This window comes from Manis pentadactyla, chromosome 14 (assembly GCF_030020395.1).
Source record: "Manis pentadactyla isolate mManPen7 chromosome 14, mManPen7.hap1, whole genome shotgun sequence".
Taxonomy (NCBI): domain Eukaryota; kingdom Metazoa; phylum Chordata; class Mammalia; order Pholidota; family Manidae; genus Manis; species Manis pentadactyla.
In genome coordinates this window covers 69,942,716-69,963,017 of record NC_080032.1, presented here as the reverse complement: position 1 = coordinate 69,963,017, position 20,302 = coordinate 69,942,716, and the positions used below count along the sequence as shown (strand labels likewise).

Sequence of the window (20,302 nt, the reverse complement as noted above, 5' to 3'; positions counted from 1 at the left end):
CCATTTCTGTGTGTACATATATATTTTGGGTGAGCATGACTGACTTTTTTTGAGGAATTTTTTTCTTTAGTCTTCTACAAGAATTTTACCTTTGCATGTTGTATTTATTTGTACTTAATAATGATGACCCACCGTAAGCATATTACAAATGATTTCCACACGTAAACCCCAGAAAGGTGGTGCTCATTTAATTTTCTTGGCAGAGAATTTAATGCAGTGTTTCATGTTCGAGAAGCTTAATAAGTACATGTTTATTATACTATACACCCTGGTGAAAGGGGATTTTGCTATAGCTGTGAGAAACAATTGTATTTGTCAGAATATGTATATATTTTAAGATAGAAGGTTAATAGGATTAGTAAACAAGAAAGTAAACAGATTGATTGAAGTGTTGGGGATATTTAATTCATAACCTGGGATCCTTCTGGTTGCCCAGTTGTATTTCTTGGAGGGGAAGGGTGTGATGTAAATGCCATTTGTTTATATTAACTCTAGACTAGAGTTGGGTTTGTTCACTACTGGAGTTTAAAGAAGTTGCATTTGAAGTAATACACTGAAGTATGATGTTATATAACAAGGACTGTAAGAATTAATAGTTTAAATTGCCTCATTTCCACTAGCAAAGTTTTCAGAAGTGGAGCTCTCATTTTAAATGTAACATAATAATGGTATAAGGTGGTCTTTGAATTTAACAGTACTTAACTGTGAGTACATATTTGAATTAAAACTTTTTTGATAACTGTTTTGTGAGCGGTTTTTATTCCTAATTCAGATTCTTTTCATTCCTTGATAATGTCATCTTCTGTTACAACAGTGGACTCCGGAGAGGAAAATGTGATTTATTTGTTGCATTAAGATAATTTTTATTCACAGAACTGTTGGAGCTTTAACATTGGGAAGGTGGGATGATGAGAGGATTTGGGAGACCTTTTGTCCTGTAGCCTTGTTTAAGCAATAGCTGAAAGGCAGGGAATGAATGCTGGCATCGTCTGGGCTGCATCTGTGTCCCTGTTAGCTGAGGACAAGGTGTAATGGAAAGATTTGGGGGTTTCAACACTAAAATCCTGTGTTTAAAGTCCATAGTTCACTACCTAATAACTATGTTGTCTAGTCAGTCAGTTTCTCTGGGCCTCAGTTTTTTTTACCTGTAAAATGTGGGTAGTAATAACAGTTTAATTTCTGGGTTTATTGGACATATTAAATGAAATAGTGAATATGAAGTGATTTGCAAATGTTATTTTTGTTACAATTTTTGCTTGTGGACATATCCTCAAATACTGAGGATTTGAGATTTAGTTTGTGTAAGATTAACCAATTTTTAAAGGTAAAAGAGATCTTGATCACTGTGGTCTAACGGCTTCATTTGGGAAACTCAGATTGAGAGATTATAACTTGATCCTTCAGCTAAGTAATGGTAGAGCAGGGATTTGTTGTTCATTTTTCTTTTCTTAGCAAATACGTATGGAATACTCACTATTTATCAAGCTCTAGTGGTATAGTGTGAGCAAAACAGACGTGGTTCCTGCTGTAATGGACTTCAACATCTAGGTCGCCATTCTTACCTTCTCTTAGTTCTACCTAGGTACCGATTAGAAAAGTTTTTATCTCTGATTTTCTAGAGGAAATATGTTTACAAGAATATGTTTTGGAAACCATCACTGTGTATGATCTGTAAATACTATGTTTCAGCTTACTTTGAGGAGGCTTTTGTTGTTTTATAAAAATTCTTTGCTCCTTAACCTTTTTTTGTTGTTTTGGTGGGGTGGTGGTAAATACTGTCCAAAAAAGCCACTGTTTCTCATCTTATATTTTTATAGCATGGTCCTTAGAAAAGTTTTCTCTTTAATACCAGATGTAGTAAAGTGTTGGGGAGGTAGAATGAATTTTGGAGTGGGAATCAGAAGAATTAGGTTCTGATTCTAAGTTCACCATTAGCTTAGCTGTGTGACCTTGGACAAGTAACTTAATCTCTTTAAGCCTTAGTATCTTCATTAGGATAATGAATACTTCTATTGCAGATTCATAATTCATATTAACACACTAAGAGCTCTGAGAGGTCCTGAGGTAGAGAGACCAATTTTAATTTTGTTTAAGTCACTATTTCCCAAACTTGACCATGAATTTTTTCATAACCCTTTTAACATTCTGCTGAACCTTTGTTCCAAGTAACAGGCTTGAAGAGAACTAGGTAACTTTTTAAGAGTTAGGTTGATGCATGTGAATTGATACTTGCTGACAGTTTCATATAGTTCAGTTTGATACCTTCATCCTTACTTACTTGGCCTTAGGTTTGCTCATCTGGCTAGGAAATAATTTGACTGGTTGTGAAATTTTAAGGTTTCAGCTCATTGTTATAATCAGGCTTAACAATGATTTCCCATGGTTCAGTTTTTCAGTTTATTTTTTTCCCATTAATTGGAGGTTTTTCCATTTGCTGAACTGAAATACTGTTTCCGTATAAGTGATACATGCTTTGGCAATCTGAAGGACTGTCTTTTTTGAATATCAAAGAAGATTTTGTGAAGGGGGTATATAAATGGAAAATATTTTGAATATGAATATATTTATATTGGGGAAACAAGTATCACAGGTTGTGGTTCTGTTTAGGCCATGCGTAATTACTCTGAGAAAATCCATTTTCATTATGGAAATTTCATTGCAAATTTTTATTCAGAGAAGATTATAAAGAAGGGCACTCTATCAGAAAAGGTATAGGCTTTGTTGACAAACCAGCCAAGTTCAAATACCACTTCATGTAGCCTTGCCTTGGACAAGTTACTTAGCTTTCCTCTCCTCAGATGGGGATAATACCTTGCAAGATTTCTGTGAGAACTGATGGAATAATGCTTGCAAAGGTATAGTTCAGTGCACAGTCAGTAATAGACTTTGACCAAATGATCGCTATTATTAAGATGGTTCAGAAAAGACAAGTAAAACATTTTAGTACTAGGCACTGTTTTAGGCCAATGGTTTGTGAGCTTTTTTGACTCTTCTGCAACTCAAATACTTTTAATTAAAATTCATATCTTTAAATTGTTATCTTTGTTTTCTTCAACTGAAATACTTTGCCTCCATGAAATACTTTAATTCTGACTTTTCTATTTTGTTTTATATAAACAAGATGGCCACTATCTATTAAATTTATTTTACTTTCATAAGGATTGAAACTTTAGCAATGTTTTAGGTGATGAGTATACATAAACTAGAGGATAAATAGTTCAGTTGATTGTGATACTTATTTAAGAGTTAAGTATGGAAAAAATAAGTTTACCAAAACATTATCTGATGGAGAAATGTTATTAATTGTTTACAATTAAAATTATTCAGTTGATGGACTTCTCCATGCAGGATTAAGGATTCTCCCTCAACGCTCTACTGAGTTTCTGCATTGCATGTTTTGCTCTTTGTATGAGAGTCTTTATGTATCTTCTGTAAGATGAGCCTCCTCTTAATGAATAGAACTCTGCTCCATGTGAGTAACTTTGAAATTCAGTCAAATACATGGACTAGGTAACTTAAGAATGGGATATTAGCCCTTGAATTTCCATTTAGAATATAATTAGTCATAAGTACAAGGAAAACAGTGTTGTTTGATTATTAGCAGCACATGCTTTGGTTTCCCAAGCTGTCTTTGTTATTTGTGGCAGGTCCATCCTCACAGAAGTTTCAGGACATTCAAATGTGAGACTGAAAAATACTAAAATGTGCCTGGGCTCTATTTGGTGAAAATTACTGGTATTTCAGTGCTGTGATTCTGTTGCCTATAGAGTAGAGTAACTTGCTAATTTCTGTTTCTTTGCTGGGAAGGATTAGCAGATGGGGAATGTGAAATGAAGTCATATTTTTAGGCAAAAAAATAAATATTAAGTGAATTTTTAAGTTATTAATGGACAATAGGCCTGAAGTTTGATAAGACTTAGTAAAAGTGAAAATGTGGATGTGAACATAATCAGTAGTAATCATATTTTACAAGAAAATAGTTACCCAGATATTGGAAAATGGTACCTTTATCAAATTATGTATGTTTGAGCAGGACGCCATTTTCTCTAATGGCCTTGGTTCATAGTCACCTTATCACTCCTACGGCAAAACCACATCAAGTAAAGGACGTAGGGACAGAGGTCTTCCTCACTGTCTAGTTTTATTGGGTGTGTATTTAAGTATATCCATATATCCAATTTAAAGATACTATGTTTTGCAAGTCTGAGAAAGCTAACAGCTGAAATTCATTAGTTCATCTTCAGCTACACATTATATGGTCTTTATTTGTAACAGTCTCTTGATTTTTGCCAGTGAAGACAATAGTCCTTTGTTAGGTAAAAAATATTTCAGGAATAGATATTTTTTCCTTCATATGCCACCATGTACCAGAGCTTTGCACGTATTAGGTATTCCAAATTTTGCATTTAAAGCAATATAAAAATGTGAATTTCTGTGACATTTCTATAATCTGTTTGGAGTCTCATTATGTGTTTTGTTTCAAATGATTTATTAGATACAGTGTAAATTTATAGATACAGTACAGATACATATAAAACTACTATGAAGTTTTTTTTTAAGCACAGATTAGATAGGGAAAAGTAATACTAGTCAGAAATAAATCAGCATGTTTATATCTGAAGCTGAATTTGCAATGTGGATTATGTAATGTGTTTCCTGGTTTTAGGATATAGCTATTGCATTGATCATATAAATAGTGTGCTCCAGTAATTTTTGAAACCAGGTTTTAAAAAAGATATAATTCACATACCATAAAGTTCTCCATTTTAAAGTTTCCATCCAGTTCAGTGGTTTTTAGTATATTCACAAGGTTGTACAACCATCACTTCTATCTAATTCCAGAACATTTTCATCCCCGCAAAAAGAAACCCCATGTCCCTTACCAGTCACTTCGCCTTTCTCCTTACCCCAACCTCAGGCAACCACTAATCTATGTTCTGTTTCTATGGATTTGCCTATTCTGACCTCTTCATATAAATAGAGTCATATAATAGGGCCTTTTATATCGGGCTTCTGTCATTCAGTATAACGCTGTAGCATGTATCAATACTTTATTCCTTTTTATGGTTGATACATGAAGTACTTTTGAATGAGTGTGGGTTTGATCATTGAAATCTTTATCTTGAGAAATATTTCTGAAGTCTCTGCTTTTGCATTTCTAGAAATAGAGCTTAAAAAAAACTCCAGGTTCCTGTTTTTCTGTTGGAGGAGCATTCAGTAGTTTAGTAGGATCTTTACTTCTGTGTATTGACATATGAATAGCCCTGTGTCAGTTCAAAACCTTTTTGCTAAATTCATGTCTAGATTAGAATCATAGAAATTACCTGGCTCATCTTATAAATTTGAAAGCTAAATGGCTAACCTGAGGCCAGATTGCTGGTACTCTGGAGAGTAATTTTATATGTAGTGCATTCTGCATGTACCTGATTTTACCTGGGCCTTACTATGGTTTTCAAAGTGATAACAATCATTTCTGATAGAGAAGAATAAATACCTGTGTAATTTTAGAGTTTGCAAATAGGGGATTTGTCATAGTAGTGTTAAAACAAATCTGGATTTAGGTAAGGAGAGACTTTATTTGTAAGGATTACTGCAATAGAGAGAATGCTTTGACTGTAAGATTTGCAGGCATCTCAAAGTCAAATGCAAAAGCACTTTTATAGAGAAGGGTGAGCAGAGCTAGCAGGAACTTTGTAGGGGTGCAGGCCAAGAGAATGGGGGTGAGCAGATTGCATGAGCAGGATAGTTTAACTGGAATTGTTTTTTCCCTGATGTCAGCTGATGCTTGGAATAAGTGTTAAAGGAGTAAGTTCTGCATCTACTTGCTTAAGCTCAGAGCAAGCCAAAATTTAGAGGCTTGTGGAGGAGAAGAAGAGCCTGACTGAAGTTTGATCAAGCCGTAGTAATGGCGATTGTGAGTACCGGTTCAGTCCTGTTGTTTAAAACCAAATTTGTCATTATTAGGGATATGTTTTAGTCAACTCAGGCTGCTGTAACAAAAATAGTATAGACTTGGGGGCTTATAAAGGGCAGAAATTTATTTCTCACAGTTCTGGAGACTGGAAGTCCAAGGTCAGGGTGCCAACATTGGCAGGTTTTGCTGAGGACCCTCTTCCCGTTTGCAGACTGCTGACCTCCCGTGGTATTCTCACAGGGCGGAGAGCAGAGAGAGGAAGCAAGCTTTCCTGACTCTTACAAGGGTCCTAAGCCCATTCATGAGGACTCATCCTTAAGACCTCATCAAATTCTAATTACCTCCAAAAGGCCCCTCCTTTTAATACTGTAAATTGGGGCTAGGGTTTCAAACTATGAATTTTGGGTGATGCAAATATTCTGTCCATAACAAGATAGAGTAAGTGTTACTGTGAAGTTGGTCTTCCTAGATTTGGCCAGATTATTTATGTAGGTGAAGGCCTTTAAAGCTTGCTTTGCTGGTAGCTTTTATAAGGAATCTTAGATTGGATTTTTAAAAGCCTCTTGAGGCCAGGAAGCCACGTCAAGAGCTCACCATCAGGTTTTACTTGGAGGACCATAGATTTGAGTGAATTCCTGAGGTTCCCAAAATATCCTAGAGCTTTCCTGAAAGTGACCTTGCTTATTACTTCATCTTTAAGGCTGGGAACTCTGTAAACCAGGCACCAGTCCAGTTTTCCCAAGAGGACTGTAAGCATTGGTTCCATAAAGAGCCATAACTTCTTAAAGGTTTCTGGTCATAGTTGATTAAATGAGCACACTTTCAAATATGGCATTCCAGTCAAAGCCTTGGTTGCATAACCAGTGTCTCTAACTATGAGGACAGACTCTTATCGAACCTATGAAAATAACTATATTGCCATGAAAATAAGAATGCTCAGTAAGAGTTTTTGAATTATGAGAGTTAGGGAGGGAGAAAACGTGTCATATTTCCATTTCCACAAGTGTAGTTTGCTTCAATTGTTAATGAGTTGTAGATAGCTTAAGAGAAAAGGAAAAGAGCTCCTTATATCTAGAAAATGGAACATTAAATTATCAGCAGTATTTCAGCAATATTTTAAGCAAAACCCATATCATCCCTTCATCATTTTATTCAGTTCTGTGTAATTCTTGTTCTGCTAGATCTTGGGTTACCAGTCTTATGACTCTACCTGCTTCTCCATTAGCTTTTTGGATATCCTGATTTAGTTCACTGGTATAATTTCAAAATTATTTCAGTGATACCATCAGAACCTTGTGCCCAAGAGTACTTTGTATATATATAGTCCTTTTAACAGTCCTTTTTTTTTGTTGAAGACTAGCATTCTGGTCTGTAGCACTTTCAGGGAAGCATCAGAGTAAAACAAAAAACTGTAGATGACAGAGGGCTTAAAATGATGGTGATTAACTTATTACTGATGATTTTAAAAGTTTGCTAATAATGTAGTTGATGGTAAAGTTTGGTTGTTTTTATGGCAATCAAAACAAAATCAAGTTAATACAATAAAGTCTTGGATAAAATATAAGCATAATGATTAACTTTTTAAAAATAGAATGTATGTTACATCTAATTCATGACTACAAATGACTATAATCTTTGTGTAGTAGGGGAAAAAACCTTTTGTAACTTCCTTGTTAAAAGTAGACCAATAACCGAAGAAAATTTTCTCACTTTTACGTAAATATGTTTGGTACTAGAGGACTTTTTGAAATTTTTGAATAGACCCATCAGATCTTAGCTGGCTTCTGGCCACAAAAAATAAAATCCCTTTTTCATGAACTTCTTACAACTTTCTTTAACCATGTGGGTTTTGTCCTACATCCTTTTCTTTCTTATTCTGGAATATTTACTCATTTTACTTTAGGACTGATTTCTTTTTCCTTAATAAAAACACATCCTTCTTACCTTGCATACAAAGTGTCCTGTCATTGTAACTGCTAGGAGAGTCTCATTTTTATATATGATTATAACTTATAATTACAGTAACTTCTATTTTACAGAAAACTATGAGTTGGATAACTATGAACTATTTGTCATATACTAGAATTTTGTAGTAGACAGGCAAAGCTTATGAATATAAATTTTAGAACTTTTTATAGCATACACTTCCTGATATAGTAAACTACTCAATGTGGCAAAAATGAATCTATTCCTTAAGAGACTCAAATATATGTAGCTTCTCTGTACCATGAAAGTAAGAGGCAAAAAAACTATATAAATTTGAAATGCTTATGCTTCAGTGTTTTTTCTTTCTTAGAAATGAGCTAGGTACTTAATGAATATCCATCCATGAATTAGCATAAGTCTAAAATTTTAAGTTATCAAATGATTCTGGAAACTTACCTTCAGGTTACCTCATTACAAAACATAATTATTGTTGAAATAAAATTTGTAAGAATGATGATTCAATTTGTCTAAATACAAATGTAGATGTAATGCTAGTTTATTTTATCAGTAAACCTGTAAAAGTTTAGGAAGAACATAACCAAGTAGAAGAAAAATGAACGCTGTCTTATACTTAATGCCAGTAACTCAGAAGACATAGCTATTTTTATTAAACCAATAATATTGAACCAGTCTCATTTGTCAAAAATTTACCTAAATGTATGTTAACTTAGATTCTTAAAACATTTGGGTTAGTTTCTATAAAAATATATTTGGAAGTATAAGAAGTTTAATTTCCTTAATTTCTAGAACTCTTAGGAATATTTAATTCATATAAGCATTTACTTACTTTCAAGCCAATCAGAGTGGAACTCCTTTAAAGTATTTTATAATCTAAAATTATGACTGGTAGTACTGTCTGGAGGTAGGAACATATTTTATATCATATAACATTCAATATACTAAAAACTGCACATTAAAATAAACTCACTGTATATAAAGGCCTTAAAAAAATCATAAAGGATTCATTGAAAACTATGAGTGCCCGTTAAGGTTGTTCCATGTTTGACATGGTGCAGCCTGAGAGGTGGCTGAGAACCTCAGGCATGGGGACGTGTGAGTTGGTGTTTGGAGTCAGGCTTTGGTGTCAGACCTGAGATTGAACTTGTTTTCTGTCTCATACACTTATTAATTGGGTGGTCTTGAGTTAGCTAGTTTATATCTTTGAGCCTTGATTTCTTCATCTGTAAAATAGGTATAATGATACCACCTACCTCAGAGGGTTCTGAAAAAAATTGAAGGAGACACTATGGTGAAACATGAGGCATGCCACTGAGTTATAGCTGCCATTCTTACCGTCATCATTTGTATATCGCTCTTGTAGTCTGTTGGCATTTTTGACATCATTTTTGGAAGAGTAGAGCTGTGGTTATGGGAAAGCACTAACAGTAAACATCAGAATGAGCAGATTTTTGTGGGAAAACATGGAGTGCAGAAGCAAGAATCTAGGTTTCTTACTGACTTTGTGACCATGGGTAGGTCACTTCTTTGTGTCTTAGTTTTCTTAGTTACTAGGTGGGTAACATCTGACTTGACCCCTGACCCTTAGCCCTCACAGAGAGGTTGTGGGGAACAGAATGGAATCATACATATTAAATTATTTAAAAAACACAAATAATAATATGCAGATATGATGGGTTTGTTGTTCTTGTTAGGAAGATTAAGGACTAGAGGAGCTTTGGTAAATGGTGTGCCGAATGGGGAGTCCATCAGCAAAGACTACTTGAACAGCATCCCTGCTCACATTTTGTCTAGGATTGGTTATTAACTAGGCTGTATCATCATGAGAAGAAAATTTATTTTAAATGCACTGTGTAGAAGATATGGTGTCCTATTTTACTCCTCTTTTCCTCCAGTGTTTGGGGCAGGGAGCATGGATCTCCCAGCAGCACAGCCCCACCTAGATGTTGGTCTTTGGGGAGGTCAGTTGACCTCTCCTGACATCTGTGCTCATTTCTACAGTGAGGAATTGAGAGTAGATCCAGTCAAGCAATCCACTGACTGCCCTGCCACCCATGTCTACCCTGCTGAAGCAATCACTCTCTTCCTGGGGTGCTGCACGCACTGATTTGTCTGATTTTACTGCCTCGCCAGCCCCTTCCTCCACATCTGTTCTCACATTACAGGTTAGTCTTTTCCAATGGCCACCTACAGTGTCTTCCTGTTGCTCTTGGGATAAAGACAAGCCCCTTCTTTAGGCCTCAAAGCCTGTCCTGGTCTGCCTGTCTTTCTTTTCACCTAGAAACAAACACACAAACCCCAAAACCATAAATACACATATACAAAACATATGAAAGCATACAAACCGACAAAATAGAGAGTTTATAGCTTCAGTTTGAAGGTTTCAGTTCACTGGTGGTTTACATAATAAAGAGTTAATTCTTGTCCTTCCTTTACCTTTATATTTTTACCATGTTTGTGTTTTTGTCAGATAAGCGAGTTGAGATTACCTGCTCAGTCAATAATGAAGGCTAAAGTGTCCCCACCAGTATTTATGGAAGAGACCTTTAGGATAGATTGTCTTTTCCCTGATGTATAATCTTAAGGAAGCTGTGGACTAAATTTTGGGTAAAGGACCGAGCAGAACGCTGTCTGGGTGTCCCCAAAGCTCATCTGAGTAGATACAAGACCCAGTTTGTATTTTTAACTTAAGGTCTCCGAGTCCCTCATGAATCCCTAGTAGGGAGAAGGCAGCCTTAAAACTTGAGGGACTACAAGAAGCTGAGGGGTTGGAGTGGGAAGGGGAAAGGTCTGATGGGGTGGATAGAGGAAAGGAGGAGATTGGGATAGCAAAGGAGGACAGATAAAGAATGCAAGGGAGCTAAAGGGAAATTGAGGGTGGTAAAAAGGAAGAAGGAAGAGCAGAGGGCGATGGGAAAAGAAAAGTTTTAGGTGAGCCAGTTTGGGGAATCCCAAGTTTCCCAAGAAGGACATTGAAGTTCTAAATTGTCTTTAGTAAAATTTTGCCATTTTTGAAGATGTTGAACTGAATTAGTGCTGTGATGGTGAAGCATTCAGTCACTGGGAGTAGAGGCAGGGCCCCCAGTGGAGTGAGAGCAACCTAATGAGATTAGATGATTAATCAGGCATAATTTAGAGGAGTTGGGAGGGAGTATAACTTTGTGAGGAGCCAAGAAAATGCCTGGTGGTGTCTCCACTAGCGGAGTCAAGGGGCAAAAGGGGAGGCCTCGCGGAAGAGCAGGGGATAGTCCTGCTCAAGAGTCAGAGTGTGATTTTTGTTTGAAGAACCAGAGATAAAATTTACTTGAAAAATTTTTGAAAATTTGCTTGAAAATATCAAAGTAACTCCTCAACAGACAAGATGTCTGGAGCCCTGGTTCAAGAGTTGAACTCAGGAAAGATCCATGAGTCTCTGAACAGAAGAAGAGTTTAAATGATTCACAAAGTTTCAGTATTGACGTGGTGATGGTGTGGGTTCATAGGTGAGGTCTAGTCCCCAGCCATGTTATGTCACCATACAAATGCCACACACACACACACACACACACACACACACACACACACACATCCCCACTCAGGGAGAACACACACACACACACACACATCCCCACTCAGGGAGACACACACACACACACACACACACACACACACACACTCAGGGAGAACACACACACACACACACACACACACACTCAGAACACACACACACACACACACACATCCCCACTCAGGGAGAACACACACACACACACACACACATCCCCACTCAGGGAGAACACACACACACACACACTCAGGGAGAACACACACACACACTCAGGGAGAACACACACACACACACACACACACTCAGAACACACACACACACACACACACTCAGGGAGAACACACACACACACACACACACATCCCCACTCAGGGAGAACACACACACACACACACACACATCCCCACTCAGGGAGAACACACACACACACACACTCAGGGAGAACACACACACACACTCAGGGAGAACACACACACACACACACACACACTCAGAACACACACACACACACACACACTCAGGGAGAACACACACACACACACACACACACACACACACACATATATACATACATACATATCCCCACTCAGGGAGAAAAGTTATTTGAAAAGACTGTTGTAATAGGGAGAATGCTCAGCACAAGATAGGCAGGTGTCACAAAATCAAACAAAAAAGCTTTTCTCTTATAGGTACAAGTGAAGAGTGCCAGCAGGATCTTTGTGGGAGAGTGGGACAAGTAGGGAGTTAGCAGATGACATGACCAGGACACTTCAACAGATGTTTTTTTCCTGTGGTTAGCTAGTGCTTGGAATGTGTCCTTAAGAGAGGGTGTTCTGCATTGGCTTGCTTAAGCTTAGAACTAGCCAGTTTTGGGGTCTATGGGAGGAGAGAAGCCTAACTTTGGTCAAGCCAAGTCAGTGGGTAAGTAATGGGCATTTGTGAGCACTTGGCCAGTACTTAATATAAAACCCTTTTACTTTATGACAAATATGTTTTTAGATTGGGTTCTGAAAAATACCTTTTAAATATTAGTTAATATATTTACCATATTACTGTTGTGCAGTGAACTGTTCTAGGAATTGTGGATAAGATTAGTTGTAAGATACAGCTCCTGTTGAAGGGGTAGAGTTCCTAGTTGAAATTGGAAATGTACTTTAAAAAAATACTAATATCAGTTGTAAAGATGGTAAGGGCTCAAAGAAGGAAAGCTGAGCCATTTGGAAAGTTTCATGGAGTAAGATTTGAATCTGGCCTTCAAGGAGTGCTTGCTGGGATAATGAGAGAAGTGCGGAGTAAGCAGGAAGATAAATACACTGGTGGTGGTATGATGTACTCACTGTTGATGTGTTAAAAACCAGTTTGTATGATGCAGAGACTATGAAAGGTAAGTTAGAGTCATAGGTAGATGTCACCCGGTGGAAGCCTGAGGTGTTGAGGCTTTCTGTTTTAGGGAAAGGAGGTCTGAAAGCTTTTTGAGTTGGAGAAAGCAGAAATATTGGAAGTAGAAAAGGGAAGGAAGAGTGTTGAGATCACTTACTACTAGGGTACTTTAGGCATGAGGTCATGAAGGTCTAGAGTAGGACAGTAGTTCTAAAAATGGAAAAGGGACAGATTATAGGACATGGTGAAGATCAGTCAACAAGACAGTAATTGGCAGACCAGGAAAAATAGAGGCATCAAAGATAGCCTGGGATGCACAAGTCAGTTAGGGAAACTGCGGTACCTTTGACTCTTGAGGGTTTTTTTGTTTTTGTTTTTGTTTTTTGTGTGGGTTATTTGGGGAGAGAGGTGATTAATTTATTGGAGGAAGAGATGGCCAACAGGAAGTTACAGATGCAGAACTGAAGGTTAGGCTGGAGGTGATGATTTGAAAATGACCTGAATTGAGTTTGTTGATTATATGAATAATTTTCTCTTCTACATTCTCTTACCTGGGGGACAACAGAGAGTCTTGGGGATACCTATGTTTGGGAAGTGGGATAAAGATTTGAAATTAAAGGGAGACAGAACACAACCAGAAAAACAAGAGTAATAGTTTAGGAGAACATTCTACATAGATAGGGGTATGGTCAGTATTGCTGAATGCTGCAGAGAGGTCCAGAACAAGGACTGGGAAAAGGCCATTGGATAGGGTTATGAAGTCTTGGAGAAAGCAGTTTCAGTTGAGTGATGTGTGAGAAGTTTGACTAAGGGAGTGAATAACTAATGGTTGGTGGTATAAAGTATATACCAATATTAAAAAACTTTGTGGTTAGAAGAGAGAGAACTATTATCTTTGTGGTAGAAAGGTTAGGGGTGTTAAAGTTTTTTGATGGCAGGGACCTGGCAGGAGCCTTGAAGATACAAGAAGTATGGAACAATTGATAGAGTTAAGTTGTAGAGAGGTTGTAGAGAGACTGAATCAAAAGGATTGCTTTAACCTGGAAGGGCCAGCTTGTCATTTGAGAGGGTGGGTGGGGGTATAGAGATTTTTGAGGAGTGTTAAGATATTGGGGATGTATGACGTTTATCTTGCTTCCTGCTTCACTGAGATTATTTTACAAGATGATCTGAGAATGAATGGCTCAAAGCATGGAATTTGTCTTCAGGAAAGCAGAATAAGTTTAGGAAGACTATTAGAGAAAGTTTGGTAGGAAGTAATAAAGGAAAACTAGGATTCCTAAGCACCTGTGAAGTTTCCACTAAAGAGATAATGAAGGTGGTTATTTGGGTTATCTGGGTGTTAGGAACGCAGAAGGTAAGCTTTTTGGAGTGGGAGGGAGATACTGAGTACGTAGTATATATGCTACAACTAGGGGCAAGTATGTGTGGGTCCTGTGTATTTTTTTAGTAGGCAAAAATAATATTAAATATAAAATTGTATCTGTCAGATATCCCATTTACTATACTGCTGAATAGATAATATTGTAGTAAGTATTCAAGTATCAGAAAGGTGGTTGGGTAGGATGAGCTCCAGGATTTCCTTTTAATGTAAAGTTTACATATCAGAAGGCTTGTGAGGCCTTAAAAGATCACAAAGGTTCTGTGTATTTTGTAGATGAGATCTTCAGTAGAAAGGTTAATGTTTGACTTGAAAGTCATAAAATACTTTCTGTATTGCACAGTGAAGAGAACATCTCTATCATCATAGAAAGTTTTGTTGAATAGTGGTGCTCCAGGTCTTTAATTACTATCAATACCAAGAAAATAAATGTCATAAATTTGGAATAGAAATATTTTATAGAATTTATACTACTTCAGTCCTAACAGCTTCAGCTTTCTCAAAGTTAATATTATTTCATTAGGATAGACTTTATGTTTAGTTTTGAAATTAGTTCAACTAAAAGGTCATTCTAATAATAATATAAAACAATACAATAGTTGGAGATTTCTGTCAGACTGTTTATTTAACAGTTTTATTAAGGTATAATTGATAGACAAACTGCACATATGTAAAGTGTAAAATTTAGTAAGTTTTGACATATGTATACACCTTTGGAACCATCATGATCAATGGAATATAGCTATCACCACAGAAATTTGCTTGTGACTTTTTATAGTCTCTTCCTCTCATTCTTCCCCACCCTCCCTGCATACCTCCAGACAACTGATCTACTTTCTGCCATAATAGATTAATAAGAATTTTCTAAAATTTTATGTAAATGAAATCATGCAATATATACTCTTTTTGTCTAACTTCTTTCACTCTGCATAATTATTTTGAGATTTACCCATGTGAGGTGTACAAGTAAGTCATTACTTTTTATTTTATGGCTATATCACAATTTATTCATCCGTTAGTGTTTTGATGACATTTGGGTTGATTGCCGTTTGGGTTGTTACAAATAAGCTGCTCTGAACATTTATGTACTGGTTGTTGTATTGACATATGCTTTTGTTTCTCTTGAGTAAATACCTAGGCATGGAATGGCTGGATCATACGGTAAGTTATATATTTAACCTTTTAAGAAACTGCCAAACTGTTTTCCAAAGTGACTGCCCCAAGTAGAGTATGAATGTTTCACTGGCTCCACATCCTTGCCAATTTTTGGTATGGCCAGGCTTTTTAATTTTATCTGACAAACTGAACAAGAAAAGACAGTCCTGGTAGATTCAATTCCCTGTCTTGGATTTAAATGCTGCAAGAATAGTATTTTGTTTGTGAAAAGATTTTAAGACTGCCTTTTATGGATTTACTTCCTCTTCTTTTTGGATAGTATTTGCTCACGAATGCTGATTTGAAACTCCATTTCTAAGAACAACATATTTCCTTCCTTTTTACTTATACAGTTTTACTTTTTGTTCTAGCGGCCCCTTTGTTGCTTTATGCAAACAGACGGGACTTGCGATTGGTTGATGCTACAAATGGTAAAGAGAATGCAACAGTTGTGGTTGGAGGTTTGGAAGACGCAGCTGCGGTGGACTTTGTGTTTGCTCATGGCTTGATATACTGGAGTGATGTCAGCGAAGAAGCCATTAAACGAACAGATTTTAACAAAACTGAGAGTGTACAGAATGTTGTTGTTTCTGGATTATTGTCCCCGGATGGGCTGGCATGTGATTGGCTTGGAGAAAAATTATACTGGACAGATTCTGAAACTAATCGGATTGAAGTTTCTAATTTAGATGGATCTTTACGAAAAGTTTTATTTTGGCAAGAGTTGGATCAACCCAGAGCTATTGCCTTAGATCCTTCAAGTGGGTAAGTTTGTGTAATACATAAAGGTTATTGCATCTCCTCATTTCTCTCCACTGGCATAGACCTCCTCTCACGCTCAAGAGAAAAGAAGATCAAAAAACAAACTTTAGATTCTTTGGGCTTCTTTGTCAAGTAGACTTGAATGTGGGAAATTATGTTGTGTTCTTAAAATAAGGTGTTTATCTGTAAATAGTTTTGTGTTTCTGGTATCATTTATGGGTAAGCCATATTTTAATTCTTGGTTTTTCTTCTGCGTTTATTTTTTTGTAATTATGAGAGGATAATTGGAAGTCAGAGAAGAAGAAAGACTTCACAAGAGTAATATTTGATAATGCAAGACTATAAAAAATCTATATCTTATACTCATTATATATATATATAATCATTTTGTAATACTAGCATCTTTTATATTAAACTGACATTAATGTGAAAAATAAAAGTTACGTTGTTATATAACTCATTTCTAGTTAGTTAAACATGTTTGCTATAAAGGTTTATTTTCTAGTTAGAAGGGAATTGTATAGCTGTAGGTAAATCCCATTAGAAAATGTGAACTACATGCTTCTCTGTTACTATGCTTCATTCCTACCACACAGTATTCCTTGATATTTCTCTGTTGAATACATTGTCAGGCTAGAGTCTGTTGTGGCTAGATACAGGTATAAGGTGTATCTAAACATGAACTTGAAATGAGCTAATAATGGTTGGTTAAAATCTAAAGATAAATAAAAACTGCGTTAGAATGCTTTCAAGTATGTTGGAATGCTTTAAAACTCATTTATATAAAGAAGTGGGTTAATACTATTTAATGAAGTGAAACTTGGGGAAAATGAAGGAAAGGTTTATATGTGCTCCTTTGTCTCGACAGGAGATCCTATTGGTGACAAAGGTTAAAGAACATGGCATATTGTAGGAAAATGAAAAGATTTGTTTGATTATAAAAGGTAATATGGACAAGTGTAGTGAAATTTTAAGGGTAAGAAGTTCTGGAAAACAGATATGTATTAGATAATACTTTAAATGACATATAAAATTATATTTTTTAGAGAGGTATCTGCTAAAGTCAGATGGTTACTTAATAAAGCATCAGAAATCGTTACAGTGGTTCTCATGGTAGGAAAAAGGGCTGAGTATACCGAGGAGGAGGCTGCAGATGTTGTGTGCAGTAGACTCTACTGATTGAGGAAATTTGGTGGTGAGAATTTACAAGATCTTTCAAGAAATAGAATCTGTGTTTGCCAACAAAGTTTGTACGTTTCAGTGAGTATTGAAATATTTCTTAGATTACTGCTTGATACTTTCATTGGTCATTACTTTGGTGAAAAGATAGGTTATTGTTTTTTTTTTGTGACAAATTCAGTCCTACAATTGTAAGGGTGATGATGGAAATTCACCCAAATATCTATTAAATGGTTAATATGTTGAGAGTTCTGGTTTTCTTTTTGTATTCTCGTTGGTGAGAGAAAGGGACTGTCTTTAAGGATTCACTATCTGTTTAAGGACAGAAAACTTGGGAGACGGGGGAAGAGTGTTAAGGGAGTTAGAAGGGCCATAGGAGCTCTTAATGAGGATGGTAACTACAAGTCTGGAGCAGCTTCTTGATCATTTCTGTAAGAGATAATCATTTATATGATAGTACATATTCAAGGGAGCTAAAGTTATAGGCAACTCTTGACTATTCAGAATTTAATAATTTAATGAGTAAATGAATTATTCTCATTTTGTCCCCTGAAACTAATGAACTTTACTTGTGGTGGCAGGTCTGATAAATGTCTTAGGAAGTAAGTTTGCCATATGATTAAAAAGAATATTAGAGTCTTTGTGGCTTTAGTTTATCTGTGATATCTCCCAATATTGAAGGTAAGAATTTGCCAAAGACTCAGCTGATAAAGGATATTACTGGAAGAATCAATAATAATGTGCTTCGAAGGTAGAAAGTAGTGTTATTTAAGCTTCTAAGGGACAATCAGTGGAGAGTAACTGTGTTTTTCCTAAGGCTTAAATGATTTTTGGTCAAACACTCTATGAAATATCTTTCATTATTTTTTTTGTCTTTGGTGAGTGTTGTGTGTGTGTGTGGGTGTATGCACAAAAATTAATCTTTTTCCCCCTTTAAACAGTTCTCTTAAAGTTTCTTTTAATTTTTGTTAAATTATTTTGTGTTATATGGCTATTTCTAAATTGTGCAACTGGAAACAAATAGAATGCACAGCCAAATGGTGTACATTTGGTAATTAGCATGATGGAGTGTATTTAAAATTAGATTTAAAGTCATGCATTAAAAATATATTCTATCAAATAATCTTTCAGTTAATCTTAGCTTTATGTTAAGGATTGTGGTTTTATTGGAAAAGTCATTTTTTTTATCAAGAACATCACTAATCAAGCAGAAGATACGATTTTCAAATTTATATTTTTGGGGAGAAAGGAAGTTTGCTTTCCAGAGAAAGTACATGAAAACAGTGCTGAGGAAAAATGTAGGCTTTATCAGAGTTCCAGGATCCTGGGTTATGAGGTTCAGATGAGCTGACTGAGCTCTCTCACATCAGCTTATGTAAAAGGGAAACTTCTGAATGACTGGTATTGTTTGAGCCCTGGGAACTAGTGCAGACATCTGTGTGCTTTCGAATGTATGGAGTTCTTTGTGTAAATCAGTCCATTTAGCCTAGACTGAAGGAAGATTTTTATTTCCTTCCCTAAATTTGACCTCTATTACTCTGAGGTTGTTGTTTTTTTCTTTTTAGTGACTGACAGTGTAGAATTCAGAATAAGCAACAGGAAAACATGTGTATGGAAATTGTTCCAGAAATGAACAATCATAGTTACAGAAAGCAGTGTTCTTATTTTATAGTGGGAGGTAATTCTTGATTATGTGCTGCTCCTAATGATGGAGTTCCTTTATCTATTCCACAATGACAGTACTGATTTTAGTGATGAGGACCTGCTGTTTAGGTACATATAAAGCAGTGCTAAGGGTTATTTGTTACAGATCTGTTCATATTCCAAATCATTTTTGATGTTTTTTAGAAATTTAAACGAGTGATTCAGTCTGAAGTGAATTCATACTGAACATCTTTGGATGATACATATTTTAAAAGTACATTTTTATTGTTGTTAAGAATAATATTAATAAAAGTTCTACTTTAAAAATGCTAGTAGACTAGCTCAGTGGAAGAAGAATAATGCGTAATTTCTCTGTCAACTACATATATATATAATTGTCGTATTTTGAGTATGTTTAAAAGTGTTTTCTACATTTGTACATTCCAGATGACTAAAATAGTTTCTGCCACATAATATGTGTTCAATAAATATTTTTTGAAGGACTGGAATTTATATTTTGTTTTATAATCCTATCAGTTTTCCTTGTTAGGAGAGAACATCTTCTAAGCAAATGTAAATTAACATTGTCTCTTGTAAATTCTGAATCAGTATGACTTTGATTACAATTGTTTAAAACATAATTGAGATTTTTAGTCTTTTCAACACAAGTTATCAAGATCATATTTCATAAAAATGTACTAACTAAAGCTTGTTTTTATGTCATATTTAGCTCTTTTACTTACCAGTATTTTCATTTTCTTGGACCTTAATTTAAGTGAGATATTAAAAGAAAGTATTCTATATATCTATTTTTAGTATTTTATTTTATAATTACACATTCGTGTCAGTAATTTAGGTATGTTACACTTAGAATTGTGTTTATGCAGACAGATTCTTCTTAAAATTTTGTTTCTGCTGCATATGTCACCAGTTTAACCTCCCTTTTTAGGGCTGTTTCACCCCCAAAACCAGTTTAAACCTTTTTTCCAGTTCCACTTAATGTAAACTTGAAAAGTACTTTAAATGTCAAAGGATTCCATTTGTATGAAGGATGGAAAGTGTAGCCAGTTACTTTTAGGCAGACTATATGGATTCATACATGCTTGGAGGTAGGTTTTTTTTGAGATTATTTTCTAAAAATTAAGAGAAGTAGGTTAGAAAAGCCACTAATCCAGGGAATCTGGATTATAGGTTTAGGTTTACCAGCCTGTAGGACTTGAATTAAAGCCCTTGGAAATGAAAGAAAAAAAACACACCTTAGACATAAATTGTGTGTGTGTGTGAGTTCTCAAATGTTAGTGTGGGGCTTTTTCCTTAAAAACATGTTAACCCTCATCCAGTTTTTGTTTACTTATTTATTGAAGTATATTTGACATTGTATTAGTTTCAGGTGTTT

At 35.7% G+C, this 20,302-nt stretch overlaps 1 protein-coding gene across 2 annotated transcripts in view; it reads left to right on the top strand.

The window, feature by feature from the left end:
* Positions 1-20,302, top strand: part of LRP6 (LDL receptor related protein 6) — a 161,462-nt gene that overhangs the window by 1,536 nt on the left and 139,624 nt on the right. For both annotated transcript variants that reach the window (XM_057491660.1, XM_036909680.2), the window contains exon 2: positions 15,693-16,086. In XM_057491660.1, coding sequence (XP_057347643.1) covers positions 15,693-16,086 — 394 coding nt within the window. The remainder of the gene's footprint in view (positions 1-15,692; positions 16,087-20,302) is intronic.